Source organism: Muscardinus avellanarius (genome assembly GCF_963383645.1).
Source record: "Muscardinus avellanarius genome assembly, chromosome: 21".
Taxonomy (NCBI): Eukaryota; Metazoa; Chordata; class Mammalia; order Rodentia; family Gliridae; genus Muscardinus; species Muscardinus avellanarius.
In genome coordinates, this window is record NC_137807.1 from 1,138,691 (window position 1) to 1,153,520 (window position 14,830).

Sequence of the window (14,830 nt, forward strand, 5' to 3'; positions counted from 1 at the left end):
GAGCATCCCACCCGGGGGTCCCAGGGCGGCCCGAGCATCCCACCCGGGGGTCCCAGGGCGGCCCGAGCATCCCACCCGGGGGTCCCAGGGCGGCCCGAGCATCCCACCCGGGGGTCCTAGGGAGGCCCGAGCATCCCACCCGGGGGTCCTAGAGCGGCCCGAGCATCCCACCCCGGGGGTCCTAGGGCGGCCCGAGCATCCCACCCGGGGGTCCCAGGGCGGCCCGAGCATCCCACCCGGGGGTCCCAGGGCGGCCCGAGCATCCCACCCGGGGGTCCCAGGGCGGCCCGAGCATCCCACCCGGGGGTCCCAGGGCGGCCCGAGCATCCCACCCGGGGGTCCCAGGGCGGCCCGAGCATCCCACCCGGGGGTCCCAGGGCGGCCCGAGCATCCCACCCGGGAGTTCCAGGGCGGCGCGGCCGGTGGCTAGGTACGCAGCAAGGAATTTGGCAGCTTTTCTTCCAGGTGGGGGAGAAGGTGAGCGTGGGAGTCTCCCTGCCGAGAAGTTCAAGCAAAAGGGGAAAGAGGGGAGTTGTTTTTTGGTTTTTTTTTTTTTTTTTTTTTTTTGGCCTACTTTTGGGAACCGAGTCTCCCAACTTGATCGCCGAGAGTTCTTGAAGAGGTTGGTGTGCAGGGATCGATTCAGGTGTTGCTTTATTTCGCCCAACTCCGACCCAGTGGGATGAATCAGGATGGGGAGACGCGCTCGCCCATTGGTCTCGTGGAGTGTGTGATGGGTAAGGACCGTGGCCGGCGGGCCCGCAGAGCGTCGGAGGCTTACTGGGCGAGGTGGCCGAGGGATGGCTTAGGGCCACTGTTTCTGTTACTGCCTCCTACGCGCCAGCCGAGAGGAAGGCATGGTGAGCAGACATAGTTCAGAATGCAATCCCACCCTTTAGGGAGGCCTTTTCCGCCAATCAAAAGAGAAGAGACATTTGCAGCTAGGCACAGTACCGGGTGGAATGATGTAAGGTAAAAATGCAGATCCCTCGGGGGTCGGAAAAAATGCCTCTGGATTCAGGAAGCAAAAGAGAGTTTTGGAATAGGTAACTTGAACTGTGTCTTGGAAGTAATGAGGATATTGCAAAGGCTTATTTTTAACTTCCCGGTTTAGTTATAGAATATTTCAACTTAGAATACCTATTAAAATAACTAGATGTAAGCTGGATACTGTGGCCCATGCCTGTAATCACAGTGATTAGGAGGCTGAGACAGGAGAATTGCAGATTTGAGGCCAGCTTCAGAAATTTAGCTAGACTGCTTCAAAATAAAAGAAACTGGGGGAGTATCCCCAAAACAATGCCTAGGTGTAGGCATATTTACTGAAAATCATCATCTTACTGTGTTAAGATTCAAAAAACAAAGTAGGGGTCTTGTGTGTTTTCCTTCTAGAGATTGAACCCAGGGGCAGTTTACCTCTGTCTAAGCTACACCCCCAGCTCTGTATAATTTTTATTTTGGAGGAGTCTAAGTTGCAAAGGGCCTCGTTAAATCGCTGCCGCTGGTGGCTGAGAACTTGTGGTCCTTTCTGCCTCTGCCTCTCAAGTACTGGGATGACAAGTGTGCGCCACCATGCCAAGGTAGCAGAGGGTTTTGTATATAATATCTCAAAGGATGGAGGTGTCTTTGTTAATATTAAAATTGTGGCCCATCAAGGAGCCAAATATACCAGGCATGGTGGACGCGCTCGTCATCTGGGAGGCTGAGCCGGAGGACCGCGGTTCGCGGACAGCCTCAGCCACTTAAGTGAGGCCCTCTGCAACTCAGTGGGACCCGGTTTCAAAATAAAGAATAAAAAAATAGGGCAGAGGGTGTAGCTCGGAGGTCAAATGCCCTGGGTTCCATCCCCAGACCCGCAAAAAAAAAGCAAAATATGGAAGAATTAGGGATAGATCCAGTATTGAAGTTAAGTAAATTGAAAAAAATTTTTTTTTTTGGTGAGACTGGAGATTGAACCTAGGGACATTCTATTTCTGATACACCTCCAGCCCTATTTTATTTATTATTGTTGTTTGTATTATTATTATTATTATTATGATGATGATGATGATGATGTTTTGTGGTACTGGGGATAGAACCCAGAGGCATTCTACCTCCGAGCTACACCCCCAGCCCTATTTTCTATTCTTTATCTTGAAACAGGGTCTCACTGAGTTGCAGAGGGCCTCACTAAGCAGCCGAGGCTGGCTGTGAACCGCGATCCTCCTGTCTCGGCCTCCCGAATGCTGGGATGACGAGCGTGCCCACCGCGCCCGGCTTGATTTTTATTCTGACACAGGGTCTTGCCACGTTGCTGGGGGGTCTCACTGAGTTGCCGAGGTTCAGGCCCTTGAACCTGTGATCCTTCAGTCTCAGCCTCCCAAGTACTGGGATTACAGGTGTGCACCATTATGCCTGGCTTAAAAGTGTTTTTGAACTTAAGTGAAAGCTACTGCTTTCCAGGTGGAGTTTTAGGAACAGAGTTCAGTGGCAACTGGAAATAAGTATTGTCTAAAATAAAATGCCAGCCTAATAGCCGTCAGTCTGTAGGATGATAGCCAGGAACCTAGCATCCATGTTTGGTTTCCTGAAACCAGATTCGCAAATTTGGGATTTGGGCAGTTTGCTTATTATTATGTTAACTTATATTGAAATTATTTCATTGTAGACGTTCTCATCTGTAAATTTGGGGCAAGTTCAGTGATCCCTGATGTCACGGAGTTACTAACATGTGAATGTGTAAGCAGGTACTTTTGAGTAGAATGAAAATTCCTTTAGAAAGTAGGGTGCAGAGCCAGGCAAGTGCGGTGGCGCACACTTATAACCCAGCACTGGGGGCTGGGACGGGAGGATTGCGGGTCTGCTGCTGCTGCCTCAGCTAGCGAGGCCCTCTGCAACTCAGTGAGACCCTGTTTCAAAATAGTGAAAGCCAGGTGTGGGGGCGCACGCTTGTGATCCCAGCATTTGGGAGGCTGAGACAAGAGGATCATGGTTAGAGGCCAGCCTCAGCTACTTAGTGAGGCCCTCTGCAACTCAGTGAGACCGTGTTTCAAAATAGTGAAAGCCAGGTGTGGGGGTGCACGCTTGTAATTCCCGCGCTTGGGAGGCGGAGACAGGAGGATCACACAGGTTTGGAGCCAGCCGCGCTGGCTTAACAGACCCTGTTTCCAAATTAAAAAAATAAAAATAGGTCTAGGAGTGTAGTCTGGAGGTAGAAGGGTTTCCAGGAACCCTAGTGCCACACACACACACACACACACACACACACACACACACACTAATAATAATAATAATAATAATAATAAAGAATAAAAGCCGGGTGTGGTGGCGCATGCTTGTAATCCCAGCATTTAGGTGGTTGAGACTGGAGGATCGCGGTTCAAGGACAGCCTCAGCTAATTAGTGAGGCCCTCTGCAACTTAGTAAGACCCTGTTTCAAATTAAAGAATAAAAAATAGGGCAGGGGGTGTAGCTTAGAGGTCAAATGCCCCTGGGTTCTATCCTCAGACCCCCCCCCCAAAAAAAAAAAAATAGAAAGAAATAGGACTGGGGCCTCAGGTAGAATGCCCCCGGGTTCAATTCCTAGTGCCATAAAAACAAAAAAATTACTGTATTTGCAGTTGTGGCAAGAAAAGTCGACTCTTAGGAGATGGCATTACTATTGCTGTTTACTTAATCAAAAGCAAATGACTTACAGGGTGAAGTGGCGCGCGCTTGTAATCCCAGCACTTCCAGGAGCACTGCAGGTTCGAGGCCAGCCTCAGCAACATAGCGAGAGTCTCGGCAACCCAGTGAGACCTGTTTCAAAATAGGAAAAGGCAGCTGGGTGCGGTGGCGCACGCTTGTAATCCCAGCGCTTGGGAGGCTGAGACAGGAGGATCGCACAGGTTCGAGGCCAGCCTCAGCAACATAGCGAGAGTCTTGGCAACCCAGTGAGACCCTGTTTCTTTCTTCTTTTTTTTTTATTTTTGGTGGTACTGGGGTTCCTGGAAGCCCTTCTACCTCCGGGCTACACTCCCAGACCTATTTTTTACATTTTTATTTGGAAACAGGGTCTCCTAAGCCAGCGTGTGCGGCTGGCTTCGAACCTGCGCGATCCTCCTGTCTCCGCCTCCCAAGCGCGGGGATTACAAGCGTGCGCCACCACGCCCGGCTGTTTCAAAATAAGAAAAGGCTAGTGGTGGAGCCTCGAGGTACAGTGCCCCTGAGCTCAATCCTCAGCACTCTGTGCGCTCTTGCGTGCCCGTACACACACACACACAAGCTTTCTGTTGTTTCCTGCCCCGCTCTCCCCAGGCTCTGGGCTTTTATCCTCCCTTCTGTCATTTAATCTTCATGGAAACCACCGGCCCTTTTCTAGTTCTTTATTCTAGTCTGGCTTGTTAGTATTACATTTGATGGAATCATTAAAGGGATCACGTCCTAAATGGAACACAGGATCTGTAGCAGTCCTCAGTTAATTCCTGCTGACATTCTGAGAGCCCCTGCGACCCGTGGGCCTTGTCTAGAGACGGCTGGGCCTTGAGGCCGTGTGGGAACTGGCCGTGGGGCCGAGGGCTGGGCTCAGCGCTGCCCGTCGGGCGCGTCTGCCGGGCTGTGCTGGCGGATGAGGGCTGGGCTTGCACTGTTTGGAGGTGACCGAGGAGCCGAGTGTCATCTCGGTATCGTGGAGACCAGTGCCCGCGCCGGGAGCTCCTGTGCGCGCTGCTTGGCCCTGAGGGGAGGAAAGCGCGGGAGGAATCCTAGCCGTCCTCCCACCAGAGGAGGCCTCGGGTGTCCTCGGGCTCCAGCGAAGGCCAAGAAGGGCTGAATGTGCTCGGCGCAGCGCTTTGAGGACCGGGTAGTTGGTCCTCAAAGAAGACCAAGCAGTTGGCTTCAGGGCTGCGCTGTGGTCCCACGGGTGTGACCTGCACAAAAGCACTTCCGTTTCCGGTTCTTCTTCCGGTGGCACTGGGGATTGACGGGGCATTCTACCTCCAGGCGATATGCTGCCTAGTTTTGGTTTGAAACCAGGCCCTGCTAGCTTGCTAAGGCCAGCCTCCAACCTGTGATCCTCCTGTTTCAGCCTCCCAAGTACTGGGATTACAAGCGTCCACTACCACGCCTGGCTATATCTGCAACCCTATTTTTTATTCCTCATTTTGAACCAGGGTCTCACTGAGTTGTTAAGTAGCTGAGGCTGGCCTCAGAATGGTGATCCTCCTCCTCAGCCTCCCGAATGCTGGGATTACAAACTTGAGCCAGGCCCTGCTTAGATACGTTGCATCTTTTAAATAAAATATGACAAGTATCTTCAATGCCAAGTACTCTTTGGAATGCCAAAAAATTCTCTTTCCAAATAGCTCAAGATTTTGATGCCCAAAAGAATACAGGTTGAATATCTTTTAATCCAAAATGCTTGGCACTAGCTGGATGTGGTGGTGCCCGTCATCCCGGCACTCGGGAGGCTGAGACAGGAGGATCACGGTTCGTGGTCAGCCTCAGCTACTTAAGTGAGGCCCTTCTCAACTCAGTGAGACCCTGGTTCCAAATAAGGAATAAAAAATAGGGTTGCGGATATAGCTCAGAGGTAGAATGCCCCTGGGTTCCATTTCCAGAACTGAAGAAAAAAAAAAAAAAGCTTGGGATTAGAAGCATTTCAGATTTAGGAATATTTAAAATATTTATATAGTCGGGCGTGGTGGCGCACGCTTGTAACCCCCGCGCTTGGGAGGTGGAGACAGGAGGATCGCACTGGTTTGGAGCCAGCCTCGCTGGCTTAAGAGACCCTGTTCCACATAAAAAAAAAAGTTAAAAAATAGGTCTGGGAGTGTAGCCCCTGGGAGTGTAGCCCGGAGGTAGAAGGGCTTCCAGGAACCCCAGTACCACAAAAAGAAAAAGAAAAAGAAAAAATATTTATATAGGCTTTATCTGGTGAGCACCTCTCTCTCCCTTTCTTTTTTTTTTTCTTTTTTTTTTTGGTGGTACTGGGGATGGAACCCCGGGGCTTTTTACCTCTGGGCTATATTCCTAGACCTATTTTATATTTTATTTGGAAACAGGGTCTCCAAATAAATGGAGAGCCTAAGTAGCTGAGGCTAGTTTTGAACCTGTGCTTTCCTCCTGTCTCAGCCTCTCGAGCACGGTGATTATAAGCCTGTGCCACCACACCCGGCCTATTTTATTTTTTGCAGGGCTGGGGCTGGAACCCAGAGGCATTTGACCTCTGAGCTACAACCTCTGCCCAATTTTTTATTTTACATTTTGAAACAGGGTCTCACTGAGTTGCGAAGGGCCTCACTAAGTAGCTGAGGCTGCCCGCGAACCGTGATCCTCTGGTCTCAGCCTCCCGAATGCTGGGATTACAAGCGTGCGCAACCATGCCCGGCCTATTTTATTTTTTTATTTTGACTCTGGGTCTAAGTTGCAGAGGGCCCAAGTACTGAGGCTGGCTGTGAACCTGTGACCCTGCCGTCTCAGCCTCCCAAATCCTGGGATTACAAGTGTGTGCCACCACGCCTGGCTCCATCTGACACACCTGGGACTTTGTGTTGATTTCCAGTTTTCAGCTATTTGGGGCAAACCTGGCTCTCAGAATGGCACCCGAGGGCAGGGCAGCCCGGGCTCCCTGAGCTTCACCATGGGCATCTTCTCCTCTGCAGGCTGGTGCCACGTCGATGTGGGCTTCGTGCTGCGGACTGCTGAATGAAGTCATGGGAACCGGAGCCGTCAGGGGCCAGCAGTCAGGCTTCGCCGGAGGTGCTGGTCCCTTCCGATTCGCGCCCAGCTCCGACTTCCCCACCTACCCACCAGCAGCTGCCGAGGGCCCGAATATAGTTTGCAAAGCCTGTGGACTTTCCTTTTCAGTGTTTAGAAAGAAGGTGAGTCGGATCAAGTGCTCCGTACAGAAGATTTGTGGGAAGAATTCCTGATTGTAGGTTATTTTGAATATCAAATTTTCTTCTTTTTATAAAAATATTAAAAGTCCCACTAACCATGTCCCATTGAGAAAAAGAGTTGAAGGGATTCTATTCCTCTTGAGTTTTATTTATTTATTTATTTATTTATTTATTTTGTCCCTGGGTTCCACTCCTAATACCGCCAAAAAAAAAGACAGACAGACAGACAGACAGACAGGAAGAAAGAAAGAAAGAAAGAAAGAAAGAAAGGAAGGAAGAAAGAAAGAGTTAGCTGGGTGAGGTGGCTCATGCTTATAATTAAGTACTTGGGAGACTGAAAAAGGAGGATCCTAGGTTCACAGCCAGCCTCAGCTACTAAGTGAGGCTTTCTGCTTCTTAGTGAGACTGTGTTTCAAAGTAAAAAATAAAATAGGGCTGGGGGTGAAGCTTGGAGGTAGCCCCCTGGGCTCCACCCACCAAGGGGGCTTGGCCCTCCGGTGGGCGGCGGCGGGTTCGGTAGGGTCCTCTGTCCGTGGGCTGACTTGGGGAGGCGCTTCCTCTCTTCCTGTCGTGCCCCTTCCCCCTCCTCTTTAAGCGGGGGAACGGCTCATGGGAGAAGACCAGGGAGGAGGTTTGTGGTTTTTCCTTGTGTTCCGTTTGGTTCAAGTCAGCGCTGTTTTGCTAATTACATGTTTGCACCAAGGGGTGGAAAGGGTTTAATTCACTAACACGAGCGCGAGCGCATCCGTTCCGCCAAGCGCAGCGTCTCGGCGTCTGAGGACAGGCTGCCTTGGCGTGGGACCCTGGATGGCTGGGAATTGGCGGTGCGTTTTAGTAGGCGGCGAAGGAACGCGGTGTCCCTGGAGGCGCGGCTGCCTCGCCTCACTCGCTCTTCCGTCCTGCAGCACGTGTGTTGTGACTGCAAGAAGGACTTCTGCTCCGTGTGCTCGGTCTCACAAGAAAGCCTCTGGCGGTGCGCCACCTGCCACCTGTTACAGGCGACGGCCTTCCGGCGGCCGGAGCTCATGCGGCTGAGGGTGAAGGACCTGCGGCAGTACCTGCTGCTGAGGAACATCCCCACCGACACCTGTCGGGAGAAGGAGGACTTGGTGGACCTCGTGCTGTGCCACCAGGGGCTGGGCCCCGAGGACGACCTGGACGCCAGCAGCCTCGACTCCTCGCGCTCGCAGACCTCGAGCTTTTTCTCACAGTCATTCTTCTCAAACTACACCGTCCCCTCTGCCACCGTGTCTTCCTTCCAGGGAGAGCTCGCGGGCGGCGAGCGGCTGTCCAGGTCTGCAGCGCTGGCACAGGTAGGAGGGCGTGATGGTGGGCCGGGCGGCCTGCTCTCGGCCGCACGTGGCGGGGTCTTGGTGCCTGTGGAGGTGAGTAAGCCAGAAGGCGGTTTCAGAGCGGAGGCCGTGCCCTGCCCCCCTCCGGTCTTTGTTAAGCAGCGGAGAGTAGTGGCTGGAGCTGGGCTCGGGGGCACAGGCCCGCACCCTGGCTGTGCGGGAGGACCGCGAATTTGAGGCCAGCCGGGTAACACGAGTTGGGTGGCTTTAGTCCCTGACCCAAAGAACATGGTGTGTGTAGGCACAGAGTGAAGTGGTCTCCGCACACGCAGAAGACGCTGAGGACGAGGACGACGCTGAGGACGAGGACGACGACGAGGACGAGGACGACGAGGACGATGAGGACGACGAGGACGACGAGCAGTCGGAGGCGCAGGTGAGAAACCTGGGTCCCCAGGGCTGAGCTGGCTCGGGAGGCCCCGGCGTGGAGCAGAGGCGACGCACACTCTGATTCCAGACCCTGGGCGTCTCCAAGAAGAGAGCAAGAGCCTCGCTGTCTGACCTGTCGAGCCTCCAAGAGGTGGAGGGGATGAGCGTGCGGCAGCTGAAGGAAATCCTGGCTCGGAACTTTGTCAACTATTCCGGCTGTTGTGAAAAGTGGGAGCTGGTGGAGAAAGTAAACCGGTTATACAAGGAGAACGCAGAAAACCAAAAGTCATGTAGGTTCATCGTTTCCCTATAGTACCTTCCCGTCGGCTTTTAAAAACCATGTACCTTCTTACCAAGTATGAGCTCGTTGTTATGTGAGCCTGTGTGTGGATGGTTCAGTGGAGTGGTGGCACTGGAGCAACCACATAATGGACGTTCCTAGCCATCCGTACACAGGCTCGTCCAAATTTTTCAGTCGGGTTTTTCTTCCCATAATTATTTGTTAGAACTCTAATGAAACTCTGTCTAAACAAATGCGTGTAGGTGTGTGTGTGGGTACTGGGGATTGAACCCAGAGGTATTCTAGCTTTGAGTTACACCCCAGCCCAATTTTATTTCGTATATGGAAGTAGGGTCTGGCCAGGTTGATGAGTCTTCACTACTTGCTGTGGCTGTCCTCAAACCTGCCATCCTTCTGTCTCAGCCTCAGGTCCTGGGATGATAGGCCTGCACGCTCTCACCTGGTCAAATGCTTGTTTTCTTGTGAACCCCTCCGGTAGGCCTGTACCTGGTCGTCTCAGTTGTGGCTTTTTTTTTTGGTGATGCTTGGGGCGGAACCCAGGGGCTTTCTACCTACCTCCAGGCTATACTCCCAGACTTATTTTATATTTTTATTTGGAAACAGGGTCTCACTACGTTGCTGAGAGCCTCACTAAGTAGCTAAGGCTGGCTTTGAACCCATGTGATCCTCCTGTCTCAGCCTCCCAAGCGCGGGGATTACAAGCGTGCGCCACCACGCCCGGCTTCAATTGTGGCTTTTAAGCCCTAATGGTGGTGGGGGAAGCTCGCCTTACCCAGATGTTACATAGTTCTTAGCATCAAGTGTTATTTAGTAGGTTTCTGAGTATGTCACAAACCTGAATTTGAGAACTTGGTGAACTTTTTTTTTTTTTTTTTTTTTTTTTTGCGGGTCTGGGGGTGAAACCCAGGGGCATTTGACCTTCAAGTTACACCCCCTGCCCTATTTAAAAAAATTTTTTTTATTCTTTATTTTTAAACCGGGTCTCACTAAGTTGCAGACGGCATCACTAAGTAGCTGAGGCCGTCCGCGAACTGCGGTCCTCCAGTTTCAGCCTCCCAAATGCTGGGATGACAAGCGTGTGCCACCATGCCCAGCTACTTGCGAACTTTTTATTGATGAAGCGTTGCACAGAACTCTCCCTCACTGGCCGAGCCACAGAGCATGTATGGGGGGAGAAACTAACAAGCTGGCGTGGAGATGGACAGAGCCTCTTCTCACCTAGACGCAGGCAGCCCTCGCACCTCATGTGCGCAGGGGGTGCTGCAGATGGAGGCCGAGTCCGTTGGACCTCTGAGCTACCTCGCCCGTGACGCGCATGATGGGCACACCCTCACCGCCGGCTTCATCGTTCTCTTTTATCATCTTGATTTTCCTTAAAAGCTGTTTATAAGCTGGGCGTGGTGGCGCACGCTTGTCATCCGGCATTCAGGAGGCTGAGACTGGAGGATCGCGGTTCGCGGACAACCTCAGCTACTTACGCCCTCTGCAACTCAGTGAGACCCGGTTTCAAAATAAAGAATAAAAAATAGGGCAGGGGGTGTAGCTCGGAGGTTGAATGCCCCTGGGCTCCACCCCCAGACCCGCAAAAAAAAAAAAAAAAAAAAAAAAAAAAGCTGGTTGTAATGCAGTTGATCGGGCCTGCGTCTAGCGTGGGTGCTGGCAGCTTGGCTTGCCCACTTCCAGGACGATGGCAGGCTCCTGGCTCGGCTGGCCTGGCAGTGAGGAGAGCGGCTTACGTGGCGAATGCTCTTAGCCACGTGGTGTGTGGCGGAGATGCATCGCGGCTCCAGCCTCAGTAACGGAGGGGAGGCTGCCGCGGGGGCTTTCCCAAGTTAACTCACTGCTTAACCGGACGCTCGCTCACCTCAGGTCGGTGGAGCACGTTTTGAGCACAGCCGACCCTGACTCTGGCTTCTTCGCGGCATCCCCCAAGTTGTAGAGCTGGAGGGAACGTCCCACGCAGGCAGACCCAAGTGAGGCCCGGAGCCTGAGTCAGCCCTGAGCCCCCCGAGGAGCCCAGCCTGGGAGCGCACCCCTGCATCCCCAGCCTCAGAGGCCGAGACAGGAGGATTGCAGGTCGGAGGATGGCCTCAGCAACCTGGTGCCTGGCGAGACCCTGTTTCATAAACAGAATAGGAGCCAGGCGTGGCGGCGCCTGCGTGTAATCCCAGTACTTGGGAGGCTCAGACAAGAGGATGGCAGGTTTGAGGACAGCCTCAGCAGGTAGTGAGACTGATCAACCTAGAGAGACCCTGTTTCCAAAGAAAAATGAGGCTGAGGGTGTGGCGCAGAGGTAGAGAGCCTGGCTTCCATCCCCAGAGCCACACACTCCTGAAAACCAGGATCCCACGTCTCCTCCATTGGCTCACTGCCATGTCAGCCTAGGGCCCTCTCCCAGGTCAGCGCCACGGACGAGACCCGGGTCACAGCAAGCTCCTGGCACGGCTGGCAGCGCGCACCGTTTACTTATATTCAAAGACTGCTGGTCCTTCAAGCTTGAATTCCTGTTTATTTTTTTCTTTGTACTAAAGGCTGAGCTCAGGGGCATTCCATCTCTGAGTTACATCCCGGCCCTGTTTATTTTGAGACAGGGTCTCACTAAGTCGCTGAGGTTGGCCTCAGACTGCCTGTCTCGGTCTCCCTAGTACTGGGATGACAAGTGTGCACCGCCATGCCCCTCTGTGTCTGTCTGTCTTTTTTTGCAGTGCTGGGGATGGAACCCAGGGGCATCCGACCTCCGAGCCACACCCCCAGCCCTATTTTTTATTCTTCTCACTGAGTTGTGAAGGGCCTCAGTAGTAGCTGAGGGTGGCCTCAGACTTGCGATCCTCCTGTTTCAGCCTCACATGCTGGGATTACAAGTGAGCGCCGCCACGCCCGGCCGCCTTTCTTTTTTCTAAGTGCAGAGTTAGTAGACCATGATCACAAACACCTTGGATTGCACTGAGATAAACAGAACCGAGTGCTGTTCCCTGGCCGCTTCTTACCGGCCCGGAGCATTTCCACTTACTCACAGCCCGGGGGAGGCGCTGCCCGCTGGGTGGGAGCCGCGTGTGCAGGGCGGGGTGGGCTGGGGCCGCCATGGGCTGGGCCGCGGCGTGTCCTCACCCAGCCCTCCTGCCTTTCAGATGGCGAGCGGCTGCACCTGCAGGACGCGGAGGACGACGGCCTGTGCCGCATCTGCATGGACGCCCTCATCGACTGTGTCCTGCTGGAGTGCGGCCACATGGTCACCTGCACCAAGTGCGGCAAGCGCATGAGCGAGTGCCCCATCTGCCGGCAGTACGTGGTGCGCGCCGTGCACGTGTTCAAGTCCTGACGCCGAGGCTCGCCGCCCTTCAGCGCACAGCACAGACCGGACTGGAAGCCTACTGTTCAAAGGCAGAAGCTATTTTTAAAAGTTATTTTCATTACTGATTGGGGACAGAAAGGTTTATCCTACCTTGAAGAAAACCTGGTCTGAGCCTTGAGCCGCCCTGCCAGTGGACGCCACGAGCACCGAGGGCAGAGGCCGCCGCTGCCCTCGGAGGACGCCGCCTGTGCCCGCTCCCCGTCCTGTGCTTACCACCCGCTGCTGGGCTCACGGGCCGCGTGGCCAGGCTGGAGGCTGCCGAGCAGCGTCCTGCCAAGGCTCACCTGTCGGCCCTGTGTATCTTAAATGCTAATATTTGATGAATGTAAGTTTCCACGTTACTGCTATTGCTGCATTTAAACCCAGCTGGGAGCAGCGGACACTCTGTAGTCGCCTGCCCGGGCCTTCGACTAAGCTATCCTTTCTGTTCAGGTTCAGCTTTTCACAGGAGGGCTGCATCCTGCTTCTCACTGTAGGACGTGTGTGCTGACTTCCCTGTTAAAACGTAATCCGTCTACACTGTTTGGTAGAGTGGAGGTGTATTTTTAGTGCTACCTGCTAGCTGATTTCAACTTTAGGAATAAAATTAAGATTGAAAGATGCTTTTCACTGCCTCAGCCAGCCCCTCGCTCACTTGATGCAGCCTGAACGGGTCTGCGCCCTGCTCTGCTGCAGGCGAGACGGGAGCGCCTTCCAGGACATCAGAACCGGCACTTGGGAAGCCAGAGGCTCGCAGGTTCAAAGCCAGCCTCGCACCTGTGAGACATTCAGCACGCTAGCAAGACCCTGTGTCAAAACAATACAAAGGGTTGGGGGGCAGCTCAGGTGGGACGCTCCTGGGTGAGTCCCAGCAGAGGAGAGAAAAAGATGTGCGGACGACCACGGTGCCCTTTGCCGCGTGCTCCCAGGACGGTGAGCCGCGGCCATCTGTCCGCTGACCAGGCATGCTGGGTGCCGCACACTTTCCAGCAAATCCTCAATATCATTCTGAACAAATAAAAAAACAAAGGAAGGAGCCGGGCGTGGTGGGCATGCTCGTAATCCCAGCGCTTGGGAGGCTGAGACAGGAGGATCGCGCAGGTTCAAAGCCAGTGAGGCTCTCAGCAACTCAGCGAGACCCTGTTTCCAAATAAAGTATAAAATAGGTCTGGGAGTATAGCCCGGAGGTAGAAAGCCCCTGGGTTCCACCCCAGTGCCACAAAAAAAAGAAAACAGGAATTGTCCAAATCCCAGGTAGAAAGCAGCTCCGTCCAGCCGGGTGTGGTGGTGCACACTTGTAATCCCAGTACTTGGGAGGCCAAGGCAGGATCAGATTCACGGCCAGCCTCAGCCACTTAGTGAGACCTCCGGAAACTTAGACTCTGTTTCCAAATAAAAAATAAAGCAGGTGTGAGGGTGCAGCCTGGAGGTAAAAGGCCTCTAGGTTCCCTTCCCAGTAACTAACACACACACACAGCACTCTGTGGGCTGGGGAACAGCACAGTGGCAGAACATGCTTGCGTACCGCGTACACGTGGCTGTGTGGGTATTTGAACGTATCCCTGAAGCCAGTTTGTTTTCGTGAATGTGTGTGAAGTGCTGGGGATTGAGTCCAGGTGCGTTCTACCTTGGAGCTACACCCCTAGCCCTTTAAAAAAATGTTTACTGAACGGGTCTCATTACATTGCAGAGGCTGTCCTGGAACCTGTGCTCCTCCTATCTCAGTCTCAAGCACTGAGATTACAGCCGTTGAACTTTTTGTTCTGAAAGGGTCTCATGAAGTAGCTGATGGCCTTGGTAAACTGCCAAGGTTGTCCACAAACCCGAGCGTCCCAAGCACTGGGAGTGCAGGTGTGTGCCACCCATACCCAGCTGGAGTTTAGGATTTAGGTCAACAAGAGGCCTGACTGGATGAGATCTGGCTGTGTACCACTTTAATAACAACAAAGACGAGGGACAGCAAATACTGAGCTGCTGGGTCCGCAGGGCCTCACGCTGCTCTCGCGTCCTGAGGCGGGAAGTCGTCATCTTCCCTAGTGTATGGGAGTCCTCTCGGTACATGGGATATTTTTGCAGGGCCCTAAAAACCGTGATCAAAAATAACTTCTCAGCTGGGCGTGGTGGCGCACGCTTGTAATCCCAGCATTCGGGAGGCTGAGACCGGAGGATCGCGGTTCGCGGACAGCCTCAGCTACTGAGTGAGGCCCTCTGCAACTCAGTGAGACCCGGTTTCAAAATAGAGAATAAAAAAATAGAGCAGGGGGTATAGCTCAGAGGTCGAATGGCCCTGGGTTCCATCCCCAGACCCACAAAATAAAAAATAAAATAACTTCTCACCAGTTCCGTGCCTGACACCTGGGGAAGCCGCCACAGGAACAGCGCTGCCCCGAGGCTGCCTGCGCAGGCAGGCTCTGCGAGTCGCCTCCTGTTGGGAAGACGATGGGGAAGGACGCCCGCCCCACCAGCCCAAGGAAGGAACTCCTAGGGCCTCTCGGAAGCCTCCTCCTGTCTGTGCAGGGGCCATTGCCGCTGTGCAGTCCTTTCCCTTCACCTGTACTGGCTGGAAAGAATCTCTCTGAATAAAAAAAGGAAAACTTGGACCATGGGGCTGCTGCATTTC

At 53.4% G+C, this 14,830-nt stretch overlaps 1 protein-coding gene across 1 annotated transcript; it reads left to right on the plus strand.

Moving 5' to 3' along the window:
• Positions 1 to 4,789: 4,789 nt before the first annotated feature.
• RNF34 (ring finger protein 34) lies at positions 4,790 to 12,198 on the plus strand (the record flags this gene model as incomplete). The annotated part of the gene is made up of 7 exons (XM_080717580.1): positions 4,790 to 4,879; positions 6,621 to 6,839; positions 7,763 to 8,242; positions 8,322 to 8,396; positions 8,451 to 8,585; positions 8,667 to 8,868; positions 12,008 to 12,198. The coding sequence occupies 7 exons, from the start codon at positions 4,790 to 4,792 to the stop codon at positions 12,196 to 12,198; spliced, it is 1,392 nt and encodes a 463-aa protein (XP_080573706.1).
• Between the last annotated feature and the right edge of the window lie 2,632 nt (positions 12,199 to 14,830).